General features: G+C 52.6%; 1 protein-coding gene across 2 annotated transcripts; it reads left to right on the top strand.

The window, feature by feature from the left end:
- The first annotated feature begins 13,037 nt into the window (after positions 1-13,037).
- ATP1B2 (ATPase Na+/K+ transporting subunit beta 2) lies at positions 13,038-25,146 on the top strand. 2 transcript variants are annotated; one of them, XM_029581168.1, is made up of 7 exons: positions 13,038-13,284; positions 18,733-18,861; positions 19,766-19,876; positions 20,457-20,662; positions 21,090-21,152; positions 23,154-23,264; positions 23,614-25,146. In XM_029581168.1, exons 1-7 carry the CDS (start codon positions 13,173-13,175, stop codon positions 23,773-23,775), a joined length of 894 nt encoding a protein of 297 aa, XP_029437028.1. In that variant the 5' UTR covers positions 13,038-13,172; the 3' UTR covers positions 23,776-25,146. The 2 variants fall into 2 exon arrangements, with proteins under 2 accessions (XP_029437028.1, XP_029437029.1); XM_029581169.1 differs by having other exon boundaries at positions 13,146-13,284; positions 18,813-18,861.
- The last annotated feature ends 1,352 nt before the right edge of the window (positions 25,147-26,498 follow it).

Genomic DNA, 26,498 nt, shown 5'->3' on the forward strand with positions numbered 1-26,498 from the left:
GTAAAAGGAGCTTTTTACAACAGGCTTAATGCCAGCCTTCATTGACAGGTTTGTATCTATGACCACTCCTAAATTCCTTATTTGTTGCCTCATTGGAAGGCTGTGATCCACAAGGTTGAATTTTCAGATGAAAAAATGGATGTTATCAGCGTAAACTCTCTAGCTTAAGCTTAGGCCGAGGATTGCCAGTATTTTGCATAAGGGCATAAGATAGATACTGAACAGCTTTTCCAATATGACACAGAGTCTCCAATCTGAATTGTTGAGAATGATCGGATAAGGTCAGAAAAGAACCATTCCCAGCCTGCTGCAGATATTCCCAAGGGCTGAAGTCAAACTGGAAGGACCAACGTAGCAAATGCGGCCGTTATATCAAGCAGGGCCATGACAAACTTAGTACCACTATCAAATCCTCGAGAGGAGCAGGGTCCCAGTCCAATTTCTAAATCCAAATTGGAAGGGGTACGCAGAGGCAGTCCTTCTTTCCTCGGAGCAAATTCCATTTGCTGCCGCTCTCCGTTGCCCGCCACTCAACCGGTCTCCAACCCCATCCACACCCAGGCTGCTCAGGATATTTATGAGTCTTCCAGGCAGGACAGCCATAAGCGCCCCCAGAAACCCAAGTGTACCACATCCAGCGCGCATCCTGTGGTCACCCAGCCAAAGAAACAGGGTTTGTTTGTCATGATCTCCCTCTGGTAAAAACTAAAAGCCACGCTGCTGCTGCTGATTCCATAACCTGCCAGGCTCAATTATTTTCCTATAATTATCTGTGGGAGGGGAATTGTTGCTAGCAATGCTGCTTGAGGTTCTTTGAGGCTGGGAACCGCTGCAGGACCAGACAGAATCTCTCATGACTTTGAACGTGCTGTTCGGCTATGAAAGAATTACAGGGCCCTTCAGTTCCATCTCCTACCTGCACAGGAAGAGAGAAGCAGAGCACGTGCCCAACCTTGGCTTTCCCATAATTAAAGAGAGAAGCTGGCGGGGACGAGCTTTGAGAAACCTGAGAGAATGGAGCACACCGGCAAAGCTCTCAGCATCTTACACAGGCCTCAAATGCAACCAGGATATATATATAGATATATATTTTTTTTGCCTAACCTCCAGCCCTGTTTTGCCAAAAGGTATCCATCAGATGCAATCAGTCCCGATGTGGCTTGGAGACCCGTTCCATCAGGCTTGGCGTGGACTTGACAAGAGAAGTTGGAGCTTGGCACCCAGAGTATCCAGAATGACATCCAAACAGTCGATCACCTCTGGGACCGGATAGCTCCAGGGTTGGGCGCAGAGATACAGACCCTGTCACTTCTGAGACTGAACGCAGACCCCCAGAACAGGCAGTCGTAAGGTGGAGGTTAAAGAAAACAAATCTGCATTTCTGGTGCCAGGCTTGGTATCCCCCAAGCTTCCCACCCTTCCCCGCACGATGTAGAGGGTCCTGCTGAGACCATTAGCACACCATTCACACTCTGCTTACTGACTCAGTGCTGGCTCTGTTTCAGTGGGCAGGAACTCAGTCCAGGCCCAGGCAGCTCTGTAGCTGACACCGCACACGCATACCCCGCACACTCACAGAGACACACACGCACACCACGCTTCTACGCATACACTCATTCTTTTCAGTCAATAGATCTTATGTTAGAATACTCGAGTACTTACGTAAGAGGAACGCCCTTTTGTGCAAGCCAAGAGAGACCGTACACAACCAGGACAGACAGCAAGACTCGGGCACTCGGGCAGCTTCTGCCACTTTCTTTTTTGCTCCCTGGCTGTATCCTCTGCTTTTTTTTCCTTTCTCTGCCCTGCCCTCTCATCCAGAAGTGCAGAAAGCCATGCGCCCTCCTTCCGGCCAATACTTCGCCCCCCCCCAGTGACCAGTCCCACGCAGTGATGTACCCCTTCCCCTGCTCAGGCAGCTGTTTATTCAATGTTTTATTGGGAGGGGAGAGGGTTAATGCAGCATTATTGAAATGTACACCCTAAAAAAAGTAGCCTGACTATGACAGGCGTGACTATGAGCCTGGGATAAGGGAACACAGTAACATAAAGTGACGTGCTCCATGACAGCAAACAAAGACCCCGATGGTCCATCCAGTCTGCCCAGAAAGTGTTTAGGGGGTGTAACTGCTGCTCCATGCAGGTGTCCCCCAACGTTTCCCACAGGTTACCCCATGTCGTCATTTCATCCTCTGCCTTTAGCCCACGCTCTTTCGGAATTCTGCTACCTTTCCTGCCTTCGCAACCTCTTCTGGGAGGGCGTCCCTTGCAGCCACCACTCTTTCCATACAGAAAGATATCCTGACGTTACTCCTGAGTCTATCTCCTGGTTCTATCGGAGAAGGTTTGACGTTTGTGCAGCATTAATGTCCTTCAGGCATCATCTCTCTCCTCCTGGCTGTACATAGTCAGGACTTCCAGTCCCATCTCATGTGGCTTCTGATGCAGATCCCACACGGGTTCTGGTGGCCTCTCTCTGGACAGCTTCCATCCCGTCTCATTCCTTTCTGAGATACAGGCTCCCGAAGTGAAAGCCTCACCAAGGACTTCCTTTTTCCTGCTGTTATTCCTCTCTCTATGCAGCCCAGCAGTCCTCTGGTCTTAATCTAACAAAAGAACATAAATTGCCATGCTGGGTCAGACCAAGGGTCCATCAAGCCCAGCATCCTGTTTCCAACAGTGGCCAAACCAGGCCACAAGAACCTGGCAAGTACCCAAACACCAAGAAGATCCCAAGCTACTGATGCAATTAATAGCAGTGGCTATTCCCTAAGTATAATTGATTAATAGCCATTAATGGACTTCTCCTCCAAGAATTTATCCAAACCTTTTTTAAACACAGCTACACTAACTGCACTAACCACATCCTCTGGCAACAAATTCCAGAGCTTTATTGTGCATTGAGTAAAAAAGAATTTTCTCCGATTAGTTTTAAATGTGCCACATGCTAACTTCATGGAGTGCCCCCTAGTCTTTCTATTATCCGAAAGAGTAAATAACTGATTCACATCTACCCATTCCATACCTCTCATGATTTTAAGCACCGCTATCATATCCCCCCTCAGCCGTCTCTTCTCCAAGCTGAACAGTCCTAACCTCTTTAGTCTTTCCTCATAGGGGAGCTGTTCCATTCCCCTTATTTTGGTAGCCCTTCTCTGTACCTTCTCCATCGCAATTATATCTTTTTGAGATGCGGCGACCAGAATTGTACACAGTATTCAAGGTGAGGTCTCACCATGGAGCGATACAGAGGCATTATGACATTTTCCATTTTATTCACCATTCCCTTTCTAATAATTCCCAACATTCTGTTTGCTTTTTTGACTGCCGCAGCACACTGAGCCGACGATTTCAATGTGTTATCCACTATGACACCTAGATCTCTTCCTTGGGTGGTAGCACCTAATATGGAACCCAACATTGTGTAATTATAGCATGGGTTATTTTTCCCTATATGCATCACCTTGCACTTATCCACATTAAATTTCATCTGCCATTTGGATGCCCAATTTTCCAGTCTAACAAGGTCCTCCTAGAATGTATCACAATCTGCTTGAGATTTAACTACTCTGAATAATTTTGCATCATCTGCAAATTTGATTATCTCACTCGTCATATTTCCTTTCCAGATCATTTATAAATATATTGAAAAGCACCGGTCCAAGTACAGATCCCTGAGGCACTCCACTGTTTACCCACCTTCTCACATTGTTTCACTATCTTCACATCCTTTGGATACTGTCATCCCAAGGTCTCTCTCCCAGTCTGTGCACATCAGTGCCTTCCCCATGCCCTCTCCCCAAATTATGTACAGCTGTTTTGGATTACCGCATCCCAGATGCACGACTCTGCACTTCTTGACATTGAATCCCAGCTGTCAAATCTTCGACCATTCTTCAAGCTTTCTTAAATCAGGTCTCATTCTCTCCACTCCTTCAGGCATGGCCACTCTGTTGCAGAACTTAGTATCATCTGCAAATCGACAAACTTTACCTTCTAACCCTTCCGCCAGGTTGCTCACGAAGATACTGAACAGAACCATCCCCGACTCATCCTTGGGGGGACTCCATTTATCATTTTTCTCTCCTCAGAGTGAGCTCCATTTTCCACTAGTCGCTGACGTCCGTCAGTCAAGCAATTTGTGAACCATTCCACCACCATGGAACCCACTCCCACGGTCTCATTTTATTCACGAGCCTCCCTCATGGGACCGTATCAAATGCTTTGCTGAAATCCAAGTAAATCACATTGAGTGCTTGTCCACGATCGAATTCTCTAGTCACCCAATAAAAATTAAAAAAAAAAAAAGAATCCGATTCATTTGACACAATCTTTACTCTGGTAAAAACCACGTTGCCTTGGATCTCGCACCCTGTTGGACTGCAGATAGTTCACCAGCCTTTCCTTCACGCAGAGTCACCCGGGTAAGGCTAAGCGGTCTGTAGTTTCCAGCCTCGTCCCTGCCACCACTTTGCAAGAGTGGGATCACCACCGCCCTTCTCCAGTCTTGTGGCACCACTCCAGTCTCCAGGGATCTTCCAGCACCTCCCCGAGCTCCCTCAGGCCCCATGGCCTCGTCCACTTCCAGTTTTGCTGGCTGCACCCAAACGCGCTCTTCTGTAAATGGGGTGGTACCTGCCCCGCACTCATCCGTACTCTCATACCAACCAGCAAGACCCTCCTGCAAGGTCTTCTTTAGCGAACACCAAGTATCTGTTTAATATTTCTGCTTGTCCCTCCTCATTCTCCAGGCGCTGCTCTTCGTCTGGAGCCAAGGGGAGACCGGATTATTGAATGCAAGATGTGCAGGCCATGCCTTGCGCTGTGTTCCCAGGGACTTTCCTCTCCAGTGATGGTTTTAAAACCATGAGCTGCAATTTATCCTCCAGATTACTGAAAAGCAAAAACCGACTCACACAAAATCAAAAAGAGCACCTGAGAAATCCCCCACCTCACTCACCGAGGCCTGGGGAGGGCGTTGGATCCGCAGCAGGTTCAGGGCTGCAAGTCGTTCCCTGCAAGGCTGAGGAGGATGAGTGGGGGGGGGAGGGGGGAGATGAGGGCGACCCCCAAATCTTCACACACACACACACCTGTCCACCAGGGGATTTTAACACCTCATTGTCCTGTGCCTTCCAAGGCAATCTCGGCCTTTAATTGAGACTTTAAAGAACAATGGCCACTTGCAAGCTGTAAAAATTCCTCTTCTAAACCCACCTGCCCTTATTGTTGGCAGGGGGTGTGGGGGGGGGGACATCTCTTGTTATTGCTGTTTTCAAGGTCATTTGCTTAAAGCACCTTTACCCGTCCCCTGTGCTAAGAGGTAGGAACTCCCGGCAATTTAAATCCCACTCCCCCCCCCCCCCCACCACCACCACCCCCACCACCCACCAGTCCAACCTTGGTGAGGCACCCGCTATGGCAAAGTGAGCAAGAAACCACAGGTCTGTGACCACCTCCCTCCTCCACAACCCCCAGAAAAAGAAACCATCAGAAAGAGGAGGGATCTGGAGGAAGGGTGAGCACAGCAGACCCCCCCAAGCCCCGAGAAACCCCTGGGGGAATCCTATAGACTGAACCCCCCCATCCCGGAAGGCTCTGAGACCAGAACCGAGCCAGATGCTGGCACTCCTCTGACCCGAGCCTCCGCGGCCACATCTGAGAAAGGGGGATCTGGGCGGTCACTCCTCTCAGGGACGGAAGGGGCAGGAGGTGGGGGTCCGGGCACGATGGCTCATACACCGCACTCCTCTCAGGGACGGAAGGGGCAGGAGGTGGGGGTCCGGGCACGATGGCTCATACACCCCACTCCTCTCAGGGACGGAAGGGGCAGGAGGTGGGGGTCTGGGCACGATGGCTCATACACCCCACTCCTCTCAGAGACGGAAGGGGCAGGAGGTGGGGGTCCGGGCACGATGGCTCATACACCCCACTCCTCTCAGGGACGGAAGGGGCGGGAGGTGGGGGTCCGGGCACGATGGCTCATACACCCCACTCCTCTCAGGGACGGAAGGGGCGGGAGGTGGGGGTCCGGGCACGATGGCTCATACACCCCACTCCTCTCAGGGACGGAAGGGGCGGGAGGGGGGGGTCCGGGCACGATGGCTCATACACCGCACTCCTCTCAGGGACGGAAGGGGCGGGAGGTGGGGGTCCGGGCACGATGGCTCATACACCCCACTCCTCTCAGGGACGGAAGGGGCAGGAGGTGGGGGTCCGGGCACGATGGCTCATACACCCCACTCCTCTCAGGGACGGAAGGGGCAGGAGGTGGGGGTCCGGGCACGATGGCTCATACACCCCACTCCTCTCAGGGACGGAAGGGGCGGGAGGTGGGGGTCCGGGCACGATGGCTCATACACCCCACTCCTCTCAGGGACGGAAGGGGCGGGAGGTGGGGGTCTGGGCACGATGGCTCATACACCCCACTCCTCTCAGGGACGGAAGGGGCGGGAGGTGGGGGTCCGGGCACGATGGCTCATACACCCCACTCCTCTCAGGGACGGAAGGGGCGGGAGGTGGGGGTCCGGGCACGATGGCTCATACACCGCACTCCTCTCAGGGACGGAAGGGGCGGGAGGTGGGGGTCCGGGCACGATGGCTCATACACCGCACTCCTCTCAGGGACGGAAGGGGCGGGAGGTGGGGGGTCCGGGCACGATGGCTCATACACCCCACTCCTCTCAGAGACGGAAGGGGCAGGAGGTGGGGGTCCGGGCACGATGGCTCATACACCCCACTCCTCTCAGGGACGGAAGGGGCAGGAGGTGGGGGTCCGGGCACGATGGCTCATACACCCCACTCCTCTCAGAGACGGAAGGGGCAGGAGGTGGGGGTCCGGGCACGATGGCTCATACACCCCACTCCTCTCAGAGACGGAAGGGGCAGGAGGTGGGGGTCCGGGCACGATGGCTCATACACCCCACTCCTCTCAGGGACGGAAGGGGCAGGAGGTGGGGGTCCGGGCACGATGGCTCATACACCCCACTCCTCTCAGGGACGGAAGGGGCAGGAGGTGGGGGTCCGGGCACGATGGCTCATACACCCCACTCCTCTCAGGGACGGAAGGGGCGGGAGGTGGGGGTCTGGGCACGATGGCTCATACACCCCCACTCCTCTCAGGGACGGAAGGGGCGGGAGGTGGGGGTCCGGGCACGATGGCTCATACACCCCACTCCTCTCAGGGACGGAAGGGGCGGGAGGTGGGGGGTCCGGGCACGATGGCTCATACACCGCACTCCTCTCAGAGACGGAAGGGGCAGGAGGTGGGGGTCCGGGCACGATGGCTCATACACCCCACTCCTCTCAGGGACGGAAGGGGCGGGAGGTGGGGGTCCGGGCACGATGGCTCATACACCCCACTCCTCTCAGGGACGGAAGGGGCGGGAGGTGGGGGTCCGGGCACGATGGCTCATACACCCCACTCCTCTCAGGGACGGAAGGGGCAGGAGGTGGGGGTCCGGGCACGATGGCTCATACACCCCACTCCTCTCAGGGACGGAAGGGGCAGGAGGTGGGGGTCTGGGCACGATGGCTCATACACCGCACTCCTCTCAGAGATGGAAGGGGCAGGAGGTGGGGGTCCGGGCACGATGGCTCATACACCCCACTCCTCTCAGGGACGGAAGGGGCAGGAGGTGGGGGTCCGGGCACGATGGCTCATACACCGCACTCCTCTCAGAGATGGAAGGGGCAGGAGGTGGGGGTCCGGGCACGATGGCTCATACACCCCACTCCTCTCAGGGACGGAAGGGGCAGGAGGTGGGGGTCCGGGCACGATGGCTCATACACCCCACTCCTCTCAGGGACGGAAGGGGCAGGAGGTGGGGGTCCGGGCACGATGGCTCATACACCGCACTCCTCTCAGAGACGGAAGGGGCGGGAGGTGGGGGTCCGGGCACGATGGCTCATACACCCCACTCCTCTCAGGGACGGAAGGGGCGGGAGGTGGGGGTCCGGGCACGATGGCTCATACACCCCACTCCTCTCAGGGACGGAAGGGGCGGGAGGTGGGGGTCCGGGCACGATGGCTCATACACCCCACTCCTCTCAGGGACGGAAGGGGCGGGAGGTGGGGGTCCGGGCACGATGGCTCATACACCGCACTCCTCTCAGGGACGGAAGGGGCGGGAGGTGGGGGGTCCGGGCACGATGGCTCATACACCGCACTCCTCTCAGGGACGGAAGGGGCAGGAGGTGGGGGTCCGGGCACGATGGCTCATACACCCCACTCCTCTCAGAGACGGAAGGGGCAGGAGGTGGGGGTCCGGGCACGATGGCTCATACACCCCACTCCTCTCAGGGACGGAAGGGGCAGGAGGTGGGGGGTCCGGGCACGATGGCTCATACACCCCACTCCTCTCAGAGACGGAAGGGGCGGGAGGTGGGGGTCCGGGCACGATGGCTCATACACCCCACTCCTCTCAGAGACGGAAGGGGCAGGAGGTGGGGGTCCGGGCACGATGGCTCATACACCCCACTCCTCTCAGGGACGGAAGGGGCAGGAGGTGGGGGTCCGGGCACGATGGCTCATACACCCCACTCCTCTCAGGGACGGAAGGGGCAGGAGGTGGGGGTCCGGGCACGATGGCTCATACACCCCACTCCTCTCAGGGACGGAAGGGGCGGGAGGTGGGGGTCCGGGCACGATGGCTCATACACCCCACTCCCTCTCAGGGGACGGAAGGGGCGGGAGGTGGGGGTCTGGGCACGATGGCTCATACACCCCACTCCTCTCAGGGACGGAAGGGGCGGGAGGTGGGGGTCCGGGCACGATGGCTCATACACCGCACTCCTCTCAGAGACGGAAGGGGCGGGAGGTGGGGGTCCGGGCACGATGGCTCATACACCCCACTCCTCTCAGGGACGGAAGGGGCGGGAGGTGGGGGTCCGGGCACGATGGCTCATACACCCCACTCCTCTCAGGGACGGAAGGGGCGGGAGGTGGGGGTCCGGGCACGATGGCTCATACACCCCACTCCTCTCAGGGACGGAAGGGGCGGGAGGTGGGGGTCCGGGCACGATGGCTCATACACCCCACTCCTCTCAGGGACGGACGGGGCAGGAGGTGGGGGTCCTGGGCACGATGGCTCATACACCGCACTCCTCTCAGAGACGGAAGGGGCAGGAGGTGGGGGTCCGGGCACGATTGGCTCATACACCCCACTCCTCTCAGGGACGGAAGGGGCAGGAGGTGGGGGTCCGGGCACGATGGCTCATACACCGCACTCCTCTCAGAGATGGAAGGGGCAGGAGGGGGGGGTCCGGGCACGATGGCTCATACACCCCACTCCTCTCAGGGACGGAAGGGGCAGGAGGTGGGGGTCCGGGCACGATGGCTCATACACCCCACTCCTCTCAGGGACGGAAGGGGCAGGAGGTGGGGGTCTGGGCACGATGGCTCATACACCGCACTCCTCTCAGAGACGGAAGGGGCGGGAGGTGGGGGTCCGGGCACGATGGCTCATACACCCCACTCCTCTCAGGGACGGAAGGGGCAGGAGGTGGGGGTCTGGGCACGATGGCTCATACACCCCACTCCTCTCAGGGATGGAAGGGGGAGGAGGTGGGGGTCCGGGCACGATGGCTCATACACCCCACTCCTCTCAGAGACGGAAGGGGCAGGAGGTGGGGGTCCGGGCACGATGGCTCATACACCGCACTCCTCTCAGAGACGGAAGGGGCAGGAGGTGGGGGTCTGGGGCTGTTACGGAGATTAGGAGGATGGAGGAGCAGAACTGGAGCCCAGAAGAAGAAGGGGGGCAGATTTATAATGTAACGCCGCCAGCCTCAGCCCAGTTGGGAATCTTTTCCACCCAAGTACCTGAATGGAATCCTCTTTGAAGGGCCGAAAATTGGAATAAAAATCCAATAAATAAAAGTTTTATAGGGGGCTATGGGAGAAGATCAAGATGGTTTAGAGTTTTATGGTGGGTGGGCTCCCATCCCTTCCCCTGATAACCTTATCTGGAGCTGTGGGGGTTAATGCCCCGCTCCCCCTGTCTTTCTGTGTCTGGAGGCTGAGATGGGAAATGCCGCATAAAGAGTGACATCCAAGCCTGTCCCTCCCTATTATTGCCACCCCCACCCCCTCCTAAATGCTCTGATTGTCTGAAGTCTGAGCCTTGATGACTTTAAGGAGACTGGTTCTGTCTGGAACCAGGAGGCAGTCAACACACTGGGCAGGAAAATCAGCAAAGAAAGAGAGATTAAAGTGCTGCCTGTGTGTGTGTGTGTGTGTGTGTGAGTGAGACTTGCCCTGCTGCTGTAGCTGTTCTATGGTGGGGCAGTGTGTGTGTGTGTGTGTGTGTGTGTGTGTGTATGTGTGTGTGTGAGTGAGACTTGCCCTGCTGCTGTACCTGTTCTATGGTGGGGCAGTGTGTGTGTGTGTGTGTGTGTGTGTGTGTGTGTGTGTGTGTATGTGTGTGTGTGAGTGAGACTTGCCCTGCTGCTGTACCTGTTCTATGGTGGGGCAGTGTGTGTGTGTGTGTGTGTGTGTGTGTATGTGTGTGTGTGAGTGAGACTTGCCCTGCTGCTGTAGCTGTTCTATGGTGGGGCAGTGTGTGTGTGTGTGTGTGTGTGTGAGACTTGCACTGCTGCTGTAGCTGTTCTATGGTGGGGCAGTTTGTGTGTGTGTGTGTGTGTATGTGTGTGTGTGTGTGAACATCTCATTTGATTAGTAGGTGCTGTCCATATTAAAGTAACCACAGTTTGGCTGCTAGAATGCAGCTGGTAAGCTATGCACCGCATCGCAGACCTGGATGCACATCTTCTTTCTGTACTATTAAACTGTAAAGTACCTAGGCATGCATGTGAGATGAAAGGTGCCCTAAGCAGCCTAAATCTTATTATACAGACCCAAGTGGGGGTCACTTAACTTCTAGTATTTAACCTTTCTTTCTATCTTTCTAATCTGTTTTTCCTAATTCTTCTCCTGGTGATGGCGGAGTTGGGGGGGGGGGGGGGGGGGGGGGAATGTCCTGTCAGGTTACTGCAGCTTTGTTGCCACCCTGGATGTGGCTGCTCGTCGCCAATGCACCTCCAGAGTCTAAAAAAATAAACGTTTGGAGGGGTTTTCTTTTCTTTTTTCTCGGAAAACCAACCCTAGGTCTTATTCCAGGTGGACTACCTACGGTAGGTGCCTGGAAGCAAGGACCTGCCTGCTGTCTGCCTCCTCCATGCCCCCTCCCCGCCCGCTCTCGAAGTCTTCCTGCTGTTTTCAGGCTGTGGGTGTCGCGGGGGTGCTGCGTTCTTACTCTGGGTGCCTCCTAATGATGAACTGCACAGCTACCCCCCAAAAGAGTGGGAGGAGCTCGCCGGCCTCCAGGACAGTAATGGCAAAGGGTAAATATAAAGAAAAAGAAAAAGCCAGGAAATATCTATAAGGAATGAAGTGAAAACTCCAGAGAAGAAGTGAGAATGCCTTGTCCCTACCCCACATTTTCAGGGCTGCTGACGGGGGGGGGGGGGGGGGGGCAGGTTCTGAGAACGGAGCTCGTGATACAAATAGAAAACTTCTGTGCGTAATCCAATTTCTCTGAAACCAGGAGAGGTAAATACAGCACAGCCCCGAGGGGGCAACAGAGGAATACTTGGAAGCCGGAAGTGCGGGCTGCCCGTGTGTGGAAATGCAGCCCTCCGTGTGCTCCTCAGACCTGACCGGCAGGATTCTGAACCTGCGCGTCTATAATTACAAGCAGGGCTGGGAGGGGGAGGGGGGCAGGGGCACTGCACGTTCTCGAAAGAGAACAGGTGAGATCTGCCCTTGAAGAGATGACAACCTGCTCAGATACCTATCTGGGAGCACGCGGCAGTGTTATTATTTTTTGATTGCCCGGTGCAGACGTGCATGGCAGATAACAGCCCTCTGCCCCACAGTGACCTCCGGGGGGGGGGAGTGGATCTGAGAGCAGAAGCTCTGCAGAGATCCTCGGAGGGGGGGGGGAGTGGATCTGAGAGCAGAAGCTCTGCAGAGATCCTCGGAGGGCTGCTTAGAGCGATATCCCCCTATGGGGGTCAGCCCTATGAGGTATGGACAGATATATTGGCTTTAAGAACCAGATTTTTGTGTGGGGGAGGGGCTTCACTAGAGGGGTTTGTGGCTCTTTTAACCTGGAGGCTTGTACAGTTCTGTTTGCTTGTGCAAGGGCACATAGAAAACACGCAGAGTTCAAATCTCCGGTGCTGTCACTGACTCTCGTTGTGTGACCTCTGGGGAATCAGTCTGTCTCCCCGTGCTATAGTTCTAATCCCCGGCTCTGTCACTGACCCTCAGTGTATGACTTCTGGGGAGTCACTCTCTCTCCCTGTGCTGTGGTTCTAATCCCCGGGTCTGACCCTCAGTGTATGACCTCTAGGGAGTCACTCTCCCTGTACTGTAGTTCTAATCCCCGGCTCTGACACTGACCCTCAGTGTATGACCTCTGGGGAGTCACTCTCCCTGTACTGTAGTTCTAATCCCCGGCTCTGACACTGACCCTCAGTGTATGACCTCTGGGGAGTCACTCTCCCTGTGCTGTGGTTCTAATCCCCGGCTCTGACACTGACCCTCAGTGTATGACCTCTGGGGAGTCACTCTCCCTGTGCTGTAGTTCTAATCCCCGGCTCTGACACTGACCCTCAGTGTATGACCTCTGGGGAGTCACTCTTTCTCTCCCTGTGCTGTAGTTCTAATCCCGGGATTTGTCAGTCTGTAAGGCTGGGTAAATCATCCATCTGTAATCACGTCCTAATAATACTAAGAAGGTAATAGTTCTCCCTCCCCTTGGGAGCAGGAGGTAACTGCAGGCCCTGATTCAAAAGAGTTGAATTGCATCCGATTGTGGATGCCAGGGGGCCATCCAGCTCTTGTCCTTTATTGGGGGGGGGGGGGGGGGGGGGAGTTGGAGGAGGGGTTAAATTAGGGCAAATGCAAGTTTTAAAAATACAATGAAGAGATGGGCGGAGTCTCGTTGCCTCCTCATCCAGTGGGCGGGGCCTGCGCGGAGAGGCAGCAGGTGGGCGTGGCCTGCGGGGTAGCTGAGGATATAAAAATGATGTTGGCCGACGCAGGCGAGGAGCACCGCTCACCTCTGCAGCCTCCCTCCTCCATCCCTCCTTCTTCCCTTCCTCCCTCCCTCCCTTCATCTCTCCAGCCCTCGGGGCCAGGAGGCGATCCCGCCGCCCCCGTCGAGATGGCAGCCCTGAAGCAGAAGAGGACCTGCGGGCAACTGATGCAGGAATGGAAAGAGTTCATCTGGAACCCCCGCACCCACGAGTTCATGGGCAGGACTGGCAGCAGCTGGGGTAGGACACCCGGGGGCAACTGGGGGGGGGGGGGCAGAAGTTGGGGGCAAAAGGTGCCCGGGGCAGGCAGCTTGGGGCAACTGGGGACAAAGCGTGCCGGGAGAGGCAACGATCTCAGGGTAACTGGGGGCTAAGGGTACCAAGGGGAGCAGAAAGCGCGGGGGTAGTTGGGGGGGAGGGGAGGGCAACAAGCCGCTGCCTGCAAGTTGCGGGGGGTGGAGGGGAGCCCCACACGTTTAACCGCTGGGCGAACTCGTGGGTTCGAACTGTGCCGGAACTCCAGTCCCCGTGGCCGGGGGGGGGGGGGGGGGGGCAGGACACGGGGGAGCCGGGGCAGGGGCCCCATGGGGCTGGGCCAAGTCTCCCCTTGTTTGCTCCTTGCTAAATCTCTCACTGTGAGTGCTGGCTTAGATCGGAGGTGTTACATTATCGGGGTGCCCTGCTCAGTCTCTGTGGGGGCAGGGTTACATTATCGGGGTGCCCTGCTCAGTCTCTGTGGGGGCAGGGTTACATTATCGGGGTGCCCTGCTCAGTCTCTATGGGGGCTGGGTTACATTATCGGGGTGCCCTGCTCAGTCTCTGGGGGGGCTGGGTTACATTATCGGGGTGCCCTGCTCAGTCTCTATGGGGGCAGGGTTACATTATCGGGGTGCCCTGCTCAGTCTCTATGGGGGCAGGGTTACATTATCGGGGTGCCCTGCTCAGTCTCTATGGGGGCTGGGTTACATTATCGGGGTGCCCTGCTCAGTCTCTATGGGGGCAGGGTTACATTATCGGGGTGCCCTGCTCAGTCTCTGTGGGGGTTGGGTTACATTATCGGGGTGCCCTGCTCAGTCTCTATGGGGGCAGGGTTAGATTATCGGGGTGCCCTGCTCAGTCTCGGGGGGGGCTGGGTTAGATTATCGGGGTGCCCTGCTCAGTCTCTATGGGGGCAGGGTTACATTATCGGGGTGCCCTGCTCAGTCTCGGGGGGGGCTGGGTTAGATTATCGGGGTGCCCTGCTCAGTCTCTATGGGGGCAGGGTTACATTATCGGGGTGCCCTGCTCAGTCTCTGTGGGGGCAGGGTTACATTATCGGGGTGCCCTGCTCAGTCTCTGTGGGGGCAGGGTTACATTATCGGGGTGCCCTGCTCAGTCTCTGTGGGGGCTGGGTTACATTATCGGGGTGCCCTGCTCAGTCTCTGTGGGGGTTGGGTTACATTATCGGGGTGCCCTGCTCAGTCTCTGTGGGGGCTGGGTTACATTATCGGGGTGCCCTGCTCAGTCTCTGTGGGGGTTGGGTTACATTATCGGGGTGCCCTGCTCAGTCTCTATGGGGGCAGGGTTAGATTATCGGGGTGCCCTGCTCAGTCTCGGGGGGGGCTGGGTTAGATTATCGGGGTGCCCTGCTCAGTCTCTATGGGGGCAGGGTTACATTATCGGGGTGCCCTGCTCAGTCTCGGGGGGGGCTGGGTTAGATTATCGGGGTGCCCTGCTCAGTCTCTATGGGGGCAGGGTTACATTATCGGGGTGCCCTGCTCAGTCTCTGTGGGGGCAGGGTTAGATTATCGGGGTGCCCTGCTCAGTCTCTGTGGGGGCTGGGTTAGATTATCGGGGTGCCCTGCTCAGTCTCTGTGGGGGCAGGGTTAGATTATCGGGGTGCCCTGCTCAGTCTCTGTGGGAGCTGGGTTAGATTATCGGGGTGCCCTGCTCAGTCTCTGTGGGGGCAGGGTTAGATTATCGGGGTGCCCTGCTCAGTCTCTGTGGGAGCTGGGTTAGATTATCGGGGTGCCCTGCTCAGTCTCTGTGGGGATTGGGTTAGTTTATCGGGGTGCCTTGCTCAGTCTCTAGGTGCTGGGTTAGATTATCGGGGTGCCCTGCTCAGTCTCTGTGGGGGCTGGGTTAGATTATCGGGGTGCCTTGCTCAGTCTCTGTGGGAGCTCGGTTAGATTATCGGGGTGCCCTGCTCAGTCTCTGTGGGGGTTGGGTTAGTTTATCGGGGTGCCTTGCTCAGTCTCTAGGTGCTGGGTTAGATTTTCGGGGTGCCCTGCTCAGTCTCTGTGGGGGCTGGGTTACCCTTTCAAGTCTTCGTCTCCCGGAGGGACCACTGCAGGAATTGTAGGGGGCTGGAGCACAAGTGAGGCGGAATCATCTTTAGATGCCGAGCAAAATATTTTTTTTTGGAGAGTGGGGGGGGGGGGGTTGAGTGGGATGAAGGCGGCAGTCACCTGGGAGTGCTCCTGGGGCAGATTTGGGGGTATCTGGTTATTAACTGACTGGTGGGGTATCGGGCTGGGTTTTGAGGGTGCTCTGCTTCTACTCTGAGATAAATCGAGTGGGGCTGCTTTGCACGGGGCTCCTGTGGAATAGGATCAACCCCCCCCTCCCCCCGCTGCCTCAGCTTCCCCCGACCCCTTTACCTCCCACTCATCTCCTTCCCCACTCGACCTGTTCCTTGGCCTCCCTCTCTGTCCCTGTCCTCTCCCCTGTCTGCCCGGCTCTCTCCTTCTCCCCTTGTTACGCTGCTATTTTGCATTTTCTCTCTCTCTGGCACCTCAGGGATGGAGCTGGTCCCCTTCCCTCCTTGTCTCTGCTCCACTCTCTTGCTCCTCTTCTCTCCCTCTCTGCCCCCTCCTCTCCCTCCCCACCACTTCTGATTGACATTCTCTCCCTGTAACTCCAAGGGTGAGAGGTGGGGGTAAGGGGTGTTCCAGCTCCTTACAGGATATTTATAGGACACAATTCAGATGTGTGTGGGTTTTGTTTTTTTTTTTTGTTTTGTTTTTTTTTTTTGGGGGGGGGTTCTTTGCATAGCCTGGAAATGAGCAGGGAGGGAATACCTGATGTGTATTGGTGAGTTGGGGGCAGAGGGGAGGGAGGAGGTCTCACCCCCCTCCTCCTGTCCTGACTATTTATATCAGCAATTTCTCCCCCTTCTCTGCCCAGCAGGTTCAGGCCAAGGGATTTGACTGAATTAATTAATGGCTCTTTCCGCTTAGTGTAAAATCCCCCCACCACCCCAGAGCCTCTCTCTCCCTCCACTGCTGCACCAGGGAGATGGAGATGGGGAAGGGGGAGAGCACAGCTCTGTTTGCCAGGTCCCAGTTCTTTTTTTAAGTTTGTTTTTTTTTTTGGCTGAGGGTGAATGAAATCGCTGGCAGCTCTCCTTCTGTCACCCCCCCCCCCCCCCGACCCAGAGGACCAGGCAGAATGAGGCCTGCATGCAGAAACAGACACCCCCGTCCCCCGTCCCCACTCCCTCACCATGCAGGGCCAGTCCCTCCTTAATGCCCTGCCTAGGGGGATTAATAGAATTAGTGCAGGGGAGGGGGGGGGCGATTAAAAGAGTACAAGCCATCGGGGACCAGGTTCAGCTTGCTGCCTTAACCTCTCAGCCCACCCACAAGGGAGAATGCTTTCAAGTAGATAATATTTCTGGAGGATAAGACATTTAGAGTCAGGCAAATGAATCTGGCTTTTGTACTGGGAGGGGGGAGCTGACCCCCCCAGTGCCGGCTCTGCTGGTGGGAATGGGAGGCAGGATGCAGGATCCCGTCCCTCCGGTTCAGGCGTCTGTCAGGTCCGCATTCCATTCAGCAGAGAGAGAGAGAGAGAGGCAGCTCCCCCCTATCTCCCCCCGGCGGGCAGAGCTGAGGGAGCCGGTTTTACAGGGCTCCTGCCTCCAGCTCCGGTCTGCCTCGGTTGGTTTCAGCAGGTTTGAGGAGGGGATGGAGCTGAGTGCACCTGCTGTTGGGGTGGATCCCTTCTCAGAGACCTGAATGCCTCACCTGAACTGTTACCTCTCCGGTGTCTCTTCTCCTCTTACACTCCCCCCCCCCCCCCAGCTCCTCCTCCTCTCTCTCCTTTCACCTCTCCTGCTTTCTTCACCCCCCCCCCTCCCCGCTATCCCTCCCTGCCATCCCCACTCCTCCTCCTCCTGCCACTGACTTTGATGACATTAAGTGACCCTCCCGCTGCTGAAAAGCAGTCTCTGGCCAGGAGAATCAAGTTGTACCCTAGAAATAACACAGATAATATCTGCTTTCCCTGACACCCCCTCCTCTTATTTTCCTCTGTCTCTACATATTTCCTTCCCCACTCTATCTCCCTGTTTTCAGATGTCTGCAAGGGACCCACCTGCCAGTCCTCAGCTAAGAGACACAGACTGGGGCCCATTGAGAGCAGGGAGGGGACGATGCCTGATAATGCAAATAATTATTATTAATATTAAGCCTGGGTGCGGCTAATGATTCTATAAAACCCAGGATTTCAGCAGCCTGCACATGGGATCTGAGATGGGAACTCAGGTGTTTGTTTGTCAGAATTCTAAAGCTTTCTTCTGGAATGCATTTCAATCTGATCTCATCCAATCCAAATGGGTGCTTATGCTTTGCTTTTACCCAGGTTGTCCGAGGTCAAGGCAGATTGCAACATAACAAATACAATAAAACAGAATGCAATCATTCCAATCCAGCAAAAAACCAAAAAAATATGAAAGCACAAAAGTCAAAAACTCAAGTTTCCAAATCTGGATCTAAAATTGACCCCAGTCATTAAAAAATAATAATACATGAGTGTATTTTTTATATTAAAGATAAAACCCCTGCTCCCCTCACTGTCCCACATACACAAGTTACACTGTATCACTTTATATTAAGGATAAAACCCCCGCTCCCCTCACTGTCCCACATACACAAGTTACACCGTATCACTTTATATTAAGGATGAAACCCCTGCTCCCCTCACTGTCCCACTTACATGAGTTACACTGTATCACTTTATATTAAGGATAAAACGCCTGCTCTGTCCCACATACACTGTATCAAGTTTTATTAAAGGTAAAACTCCCTGCTCCCCTCTCTGTCCCCCATATAGGTTACACTGTATAATTTTATATTTAAGTTTTTATTTCTTTAAAATTTCTTAATTTCTTCCCCAATTCCAAAGATTTGCCCGAGGTGGTGATAAAACACCCACGCGTCCCTTGTTATTCATACATGAGTTTTGCCACATAACTCTATATTTAGAATTAATTGCCTGTTCCCCTCACCGTCCTTTATACACAAGTTATGTTTCATTCTGTTTTCACTGAGTATAATTTAAAACTGGGTTTTAAGATAACTATTTTCAGATCACCAGTGGTGATTAAATAATTGAAGGTTTTGCTGGTGAACAAAACGGGTGACCTTGGATCACCCTTCCAAAGAGGCGAGGATTGGAGGCGCGGTGGCATCTCTCATTGCTTTCTGCTCTTGCCTACTTAACTAAGCTGGACCCGTGCCACCTCCCTTGCCAGGCCAGATGGAAATCTTCTGCCACAGAGGAGAAAAGGTCCTTAGAGCCGCAGCAGCGGATCATCCGCTGATTCTGGGAAGCTAGGGTTGGTGGTCTCTCGCCCGTTGCCCGCTCCCATCTGCAGGGGCAGTGTCTGACCGCCTTCTCCCCCCCCCCCCCCCTGTCTCGTTGCAGCCCTGATTGTGTTTTTCTATGTGGTCTTCTATGGCTTCCTCACCGCTCTCTTTTCCCTCACCATGTGGGTGATGTTGCAGACGATCGATGAATACGTCCCAACCTACTCGGACAGGCTGGTCAATCCTGGTAAGTACCCACCTTCATTTTGTATTCCCTGCAGGGTGTGATACGTCCATAGGACATAGCAACTTGGCTACAGCTTGTGTATTTAGCTCATGCCTTTTCATTGTAGCTCAAAGTGGATTATATTCAGGTATCGAGTTGTCCCTGTCCTCAGTTTGTACCTGGAGCAATGGAGAGCAAGGTGACTTGTATAAGGTCACAAGAAGCAGAAGTGATATTTGAACTCTAGCTTGCCTTGATCTCAGCCCCACTGCTCCAACCACTAGGCTACTCCTGCTCTCCAGACTGAGGTGGCAATGAGTTGTTCTCTTTCACTGGGGACAGGATGAATAGTAGGGTTAAAAGGCAGCCGGGGAGACCAAGGAGAGACATTAGGAAGAGTTTTCTAACTCTGAGGGTGAAGGAGTTCCCTGGGGATGGGCGAAGGAGAGGAGGGGAAGTGCATTCATTGAAGGATTTTAAAGGCAGGTCTGCCACACATCACTGCAGGCAGGGGATGGATTAAATGACTTCCTGAGGTTCCTTGAAGCCCCATCTTTCTATGACTAGATGACCTCCTGAGGATTGCTCCAGCCCCATCTTTATCTGATTTTAGATGACCTCCTGAAGCTCCATCCAGCCCCATCTTTATATGATTTTAGATGATCTCCTGAAGCTCCATCCAGCCCCATCTTTATATGATTTTAGATGACCTCCTGAAGCTCCATCCAGCCCCATCTTTCTTTGATTCTAAATGACCTCCTGAAGTCCCTCCCAACTTTCTATGATTTTATGTTTTCTTCTTTTATGGGGGAAATTTCATTCTTTGTGCTAGGATGCCCCATGATCCAAGACATTGCCTAGGCTGGGAATTGACAGGTTGTGGCATCCGTCATGATACTCAAGCTGTAACCCCATTCCCCGGCAGGTTTAATGATTCGTCCAAAGTCAGACAACCTGGACATTGTGTTTAACTCTAGCAGTGCAGACAATACCACCTGGAAGAGCTACGTGGACAAACTCAATGATTTTCTGCTAGGTAAGTCTTAACCAAGATCAACCTCCTTCTCCAGAAAAGCTCTCTACCTAGGTCTATACCATGAAGAGGAGGTCATCATCTCACAAGTCAGGAGAGCTCCTGGTCCTTGTGAGCTGAAATCCTGTCTCTAGCAATGATTCTCAGAGAATCACTCTGGGTAGGCGCTAATTTCTGAAAGTAAAATGTGCGGCTTGGCTGCACATTTTACTTTCTGTATCGCGCAGGAATACCTAATAGGGCCATCAACATGCATTTGCATGTTGCGGGCACTATTAGGTTCGGGGGGGGGGGGGGGTGGACGTGCGTTTTGGACGCGCTATTACCCCTTACTAAATAAGGGGTAAAGCTAGCGCGTCCAAAACGCGCATCCAATCGCGGGTTAACAGTGCGCTCCGCTGTTCCTAATTCACATTACTATGTCTATCTTAACAATAAAATATAGATAATACTCTAAGAAATGGACACTTTTTGTCCTGAACCAAGAAAAGAATCAGATCAGCATACAGACATCATCCTTCTGAAGCTCCAATTGAAATGATTAATTTTGTGAACTCCCTTACCCATTTCTTCTTGTTCTCAGCCTACAATGACATAAACCAGACCTCAAAAAATGAGAACTGCACCCCAGGCATTTATTTTGAAGAGAAAGACGCTGGAGACGTACGTAACCATCCCAAGAGGGCGTGCCAGTTCAAGCGCAGCGTCCTGGGGAGCTGCTCGGGCCTGGAGGATGCCACCTATGGGTATGCAACGGGGAAGCCCTGTGTCCTCATCAAGATGAACCGGGTGAGTGCCCGTGGGCGGGGGTGGGGGAGGCTTGAGAAAGAACATTGAGTCCTTTGCAAATTGGTCAATGGGGGGCACCAGATGGGTTGGGAGCAGTCCCAACTCAAGAACCTTCTTCAAACTGCTCAGTATTTGTCTAATTATTGATGTCTGGTGTGCTGGGGGTGAAGACTAGAGCCTCCTTAGAACTTCAGCTAGAACTTTTATCTCACAAGGAAACTAATAATAATACTTCTTGACTCTCCAGAGGAGATTGGAGCAAATCTTTGGATCTGCACCTATCAATTAGAAACTCGAGAAGTGTAACTAGCCAGTAATACCAGTAACCATGTGAAAATGGTTGGCTTGACTAGCGGGAGCTGGCTCTGAGGAATGCACTGTTCTTTAGCCTTCAGCAGCTGACAGAAGGTAACCCTTGTTCTTCCAGGTTGTTTCCTTCAAGCCTAAGCCAATATCTGATAATTTCATAACCATCAGCTGTGCAGGGAAGGTGAGTCTGCAGGTCCTGGTCACTTGGTGCCTTCTTCTTCTCTCTCCATCTTGTCTCTCATCTGTCACTGTTGCTTCTTGCTTTTCACATCACATGCTCTTCCAAGGTTTTCTTTTATTTTCTGTTCTTCAGAAACACAAGCCTGGGAAGAATGATTTGGTAAGAAAAGGCATCGCACCTTTGATCCTCGAGGGCCACTAACCACTCAGGTTTTCAGAATATCCCTGATGAATATGCATGAGAGAGATTTACATACAGTCGGGACAGTGTATATGCAAAACTCTAATGCTTATTCATAAAAGAATTCTTGAAGACCCAATTGGTTAATGGCCCTTGAGGATCAGAGTTGCCCACCCCTGGCTTAGAGGGTGCCATCAATCTGTAACAAACTTCCACTGAGTGTAAAAGGAGCCATCAGTCCTAGAAGAGTTTCAGTGTAGCGAGAGCCATCAGTTATATTCATTTCATAGGGTGTAGAGCAAGCCATCGATCTTAGATAAATTTAGACAGAGTGAAGAGAGTACCCTAGAAAACTCCCATTGTGCAGAGTATACATAAGGCTGAGACAGGCCTCTACAGACTCTAGGCATCATAGTGTCAAGAGCACCATCAAGCTTGGACAAGCTTCCTTAGCATGTAGAGCGCACCATCATGCCTAAACAAACTCCCCCAGAATATAGTGTTGTGAGCCCTAGATAAGCTTTCGCAGAGTGTATAAAGTGGCATCAAACCTACACAACCTCCTATGGAGTGCAGAGACCACCACCATCAGTCCTAGAAAAATTCCCAAAGAGTGTAGAGAGTGTCATGAGTCCTAGGAAGCTCCCATTGGGGTGAATTTTAAGAGTTGCTAGTGTTAAAAGGTCCGTATCTGGGCTGAGCGCAAGCTACTTGTATTTTAAAACGTCCCATATATGTGCACATATGCAAGTGTGTGAGCTACCAAATGCACGGGAAAAAGAGGCAGAGTTAGGGCATGTCAGGGGCATTCCAAGGCGGGCCCAACAGTTATCCACGTAAACTGCTAGTTTAAATCCGGCGGCTGCCGTGAGCAGTGGGCTGTTATCCGTGTATATTTACTGCTGCTCCTGAGGAGGGGTAAGTCTGCAGAAATCTCTTTCTAGGCCTAAAACGACAGGGTGAGGGGTCCGAGTATACTCGGGGGGGGGGGGGGGGGTGCAGGCTGAAGAACCAGAGTGGTCTAAATGACCTCAAAATAGACTGGGCAAACTGGTGGACTAATTGGTAAAACTGGGAATGTCCTTCCCACGAGCACGTTTAAAATCCACTTACCTGAGTGTGTTAAAGTCGACAAAGTCCTAAAGAAGATACACGAATAACTCTTGCTTGTGTAACCACTTAAAATTAAGAGCACACATACATGCAATGGGTGGATTTTAAATTTTGTGCCCACACTTTAAAATTCCTACTTATGTGCACATACACTTGTATATAGGCACCTGCGCACTTGTTTTAAAGTTACCGTCATAGTGTAAAGAGTGCTATCAAGCCTAGAAGAGCTTCCATAAAGTATAAAAAGTATCATTAACCCTAGATGGTGTGTAATGTGCCATCCGTCCTTGAAAACATGTCCAAAGAATGACATATACGAACCCTAACTCACCTTCCCTACCCCTAGATTGTCACAGTGTAAAGCAAACAGCTGGGAAAGAGGAACTCAACATGAAAAGCATAGGTCAAGGTTTTCCATGGAAAACAAATCTGTTTAGTAAGGAGACAGGGGACTTTTCTAGAAATTTTGATGAGGTGCGTCAATAGCTCTAGATGCATGAGAAGGAGAGGGTCCTTATTGATGTTGCTGAAAAGAGCAAAGAAAAATGAAAGCACTGTCATCTTTTCCACATCTGGTCATTGTTGGTGCGATCTTGCATTTTTTTCTAATGAATGAGCCAGGGAGATAGACTATCTGGTTCACACATGGTAGGCGATCACCGTATGCACCTGCAACTATTATGCCGCATCTCATCTTTCCCTTTACAGAAAAGTGAGGACTCCCAGCATCTTGGCCAGTTTCAGTACTTCCCAAACAATGGCTCCAACATAGGCACTATTGACCTGATGTACTTCCCTTACTATGGAAATAAGATCCAAGTAAGTATGGAAACCTCCCCCCGCCTTTCCCCCTTCAATCCTTTTTGTCTTCTCCTTTCTTTCATCCACTGCCTTCTGTCTTGTGGATGTCATTGTATGTATGAGTCTTGGTGCAAAGACTAGAACAGACTCAACTGAAGTGAAATACAGAATCCACCACTCTTTCTCCCTTTTATTAACTAGGAGGGTGAATATTTAACATGCTATAACATTCCCAAAAGCTGCTGGGACTAGTCAATTGATCTTGGATCAATGGCATTTGTAAAATCATCATTCCTCTCCTTCCCCCTTCTTTCTTATTTTGCTTCTCTCTCTTTCGTCACCATGTTGGTTTCTCTCATTCATGCAGGTAAACTACAGCCAGCCACTGGTGGCTGTGCAGTTCTTGAATCTGACATACAACATGGATATCTTTGTGGAGTGCAAGGTCAACGCCGCCAACATCAAAACCAACGATGACAGGGACAAGTTTGCCGGGCGGGTGGGTTTCAGGCTGAGGGTGAACAGCTAGACTCTTGTGCTGGGATGCCTTCCTCTGTTTTGGACTTGTCATCATGGGTCTTAAATAAGATCTCATGGGGGATTCAAGGGGAAGGGATGAAGAGAAAGAAGAGCAGGAAGTGGGAAAGACATTTCTTCCTCATCTTCCCTGAGAGGGAGGCAACCTCATGAATGGATGGGGAGAGACACTGTGAAGACAGGGGGTAAGGGTCATGAGGAACCAGAAATACATGCTTTTCAAGAGACAACTAGGTATCTTACTTTAACATTACTTCTTTTAATGTTCATGGTCCTGCCAGCAAGATATCACAAAGAACGGGAAGCTGTAACTCAAGCCATTGACATCTCACCATCTCTCCCTCCCAGTCTCTGGGTAACTTCACCTTTTCATGGGGTTTTAGTCTCTTCTAGTTGCCTAGCCTAGGAAGCCTTCAAAGAAAGCCTTTCATCTTTTTCATATGTCCTACTAAATGTGCATTTTGTAACTCTCTTTTAATTTCTCAATGGCATTTTTTTATTTTCTCTGCATTCCCATGTATGTCCCTCATTCTACATCCCAGTTTTGCCTGCTACTCAATAGAGAATTAGTAAAGGGAAGAAGAGAAAACTCTGAAAAGATGTTGCCATCAACCTCATCGCATTAGATGGCAGCCATTTTGAAAAAGTTCTTACTGCCTGTGAAAATGGCCGCCTTTCTGTGATGGTAGTGGTGATGGTGATAGGGATAGTGTCAATTCTGAGGGCAGTGAATGATGCAGTAGACCAGTGGTTTCCTTGGGCTGGAGCCAGCGTGTACATGTTAAAGAACTGTTGCTTCCTCACTCTGGAATTGGTCTGCACTCTAAGGTCACATAGATATATTAGAATTAATTATCATTATATCTTTCTACACTATATGCTAATTGCAGACTAAGAATACAGCAGTTCTGTAACACCACACACAGTAGCTCCATCTGGAAGAGCTTTTTACCATAGTTTGGTAATTTTATTAAAAATGAATAGATTTATCTTTCTGTATTACTACTTTTCTCTGACTCCCCGTGACGGTGTTACATGATCTCTGGCACAAATAGAGAGTCAAGACAAGGTATGCCAGGGGTCAAGGGTCATGCTGAGGGAGGTGGGGCATGAGACACCTTGAACTTGCTTGCTGTATTTATCCTTCCCACCTCCCCCAGGATATGTAAATAAATTCCTTATTCCAATGAGCTGTTTTGAAAGTCAGCAGCTGCATATTCCACAAGAAGTGAATGTTTTAAGAATAAATATTTTTAATGCCTGGGGATTTTTCCCTCCTTCCGCCTTTGTTGGCAAAGATCTTTTTAATGCCTGTTTCAAATTTTACTGTTAAACAGAAGAAGAAATAAATAAATAATACAGATGTGCTGTGTTTTAATGTGCGCTTCTGGCTGTGTGGTATTCCAGGGGAAGGAACTAGGACAGGGGATGAGGCGTCTGCCCATCATACATTCCCAGCCTCTGCATTCTGATGGGGTCTCCTCTGATATTTTCAGCCCAGGATGCTCTCGGCATTTTGCTGGAGTCTTCTCCGGTATTTCCAGCCCCTGCGCTCTCTGCATTTTCCTGGCGTCTCCTCTGGTATTTCCAGCCCCTGCGCTCTCCGCATTTTCCTGGCGTCTCCTCTGGTATTTTCAGCCCCTGCGCGCTCTGCATTTTGCTGGAGTCTCCTCTGCTATTTCCAGCCCCTGCGCTCTCTGCATTTTGCTGGAGTCTCCTCTGCTATTTCCAGCCCCTGTCTTTTCCTGGAGTCTCCTCTGGTATTTCCAGTCCCTGCGCTCTCTGCATTTTGCTGGAGTCTCCTCTGCTATTTCCAGCCCCTGTGTGCTCTGCCTTTTCCTGGAGTCTCCCCTGCTATTTCCAGCCCCTGCGCTCTCTGCATTTTGCTGGAGTCTCCTCTGCTATTTCCAGCCCCTGCGCTCTCTGCATTTTGCTGGAATCTCCTCTGTTATTTCCAGCCCCTGTGCTCTCTGCATTTTGCTGGAGTCTCCTCTGGTATTTCCAGCCCCTGTGCTCTCTGCATTTTGCTGGAGTCTCCTCTGTTATTTCCAGCCCCTGCGCGCTCTGCATTTTGCTGGAATCTCCTCTGTTATTTCCAGCCCCTGTGCTCTCTGCATTTTGCTGGAGTCTCCTCTGGTATTTCCAGCCCCTGCGCTCTCTGCATTTTCCTGGCGTCTCCTCTGGTATTTTCAGCCCCTGCGCGCTCTGCATTTTGCTGGAGTCTCCTCTGCTATTTCCAGCCCCTGTGTGCTCTGCCTTTTCCTGGAGTCTCCCCTGCTATTTCCAGCCCCTGCGCTCTCTGCATTTTGCTGGAATCTCCGCTGCTATTTCCAGCCCCTGCGCGCTCTGCATTTTGCTGGAATCTCCTCTGTTATTTCCAGCCCCTGTGCTCTCTGCATTTTGCTGGAGTCTCCTCTGGTATTTCCAGCCCCTGTGCTCTCTGCATTTTGCTGGAGTCTCCTCTGTTATTTCCAGCCCCTGCGCTCTCTGCATTTTGCTGGAGTCTCCTCTGGTATTTCCAGTCCCTGCGCTCTCTGCATTTTGCAGGAGTCTCCTCTGCTATTTCCAGCCCCTGTGTGCTCTGCCTTTTCCTGGAGTCTCCTCTGCTATTTCCAGCCCCTGTGCTCTCTGCATTTTGCTGGAGTCTCCTCTGCTATTTCCAGCCCCTGTGTGCTCTGCCTTTTCCTGGAGTCTCCCCTGCTATTTCCAGTCCCT

This window comes from Rhinatrema bivittatum, chromosome 16 (genome assembly GCF_901001135.1).
Source record: "Rhinatrema bivittatum chromosome 16, aRhiBiv1.1, whole genome shotgun sequence".
Classification (NCBI taxonomy): Eukaryota; Metazoa; Chordata; class Amphibia; order Gymnophiona; family Rhinatrematidae; genus Rhinatrema; species Rhinatrema bivittatum.

Excerpts from the sequence above, each read along its gene's own strand:
- ATP1B2 (XM_029581168.1), top strand. The coding sequence starts at position 13,173 with ATGGCAGCCCTGAAGCAGAAGAGGACCTGCGGGCAACTGATGCAGGAA. Across the intron at positions 18,862-19,765 it reads GGACAGGCTGGTCAATCCTG|GTTTAATGATTCGTCCAAAG; the intron begins GTAAGTACCCAC and ends ATTCCCCGGCAG. Across the intron at positions 23,265-23,613 it reads ACTATGGAAATAAGATCCAA|GTAAACTACAGCCAGCCACT; the intron begins GTAAGTATGGAA and ends TCATTCATGCAG.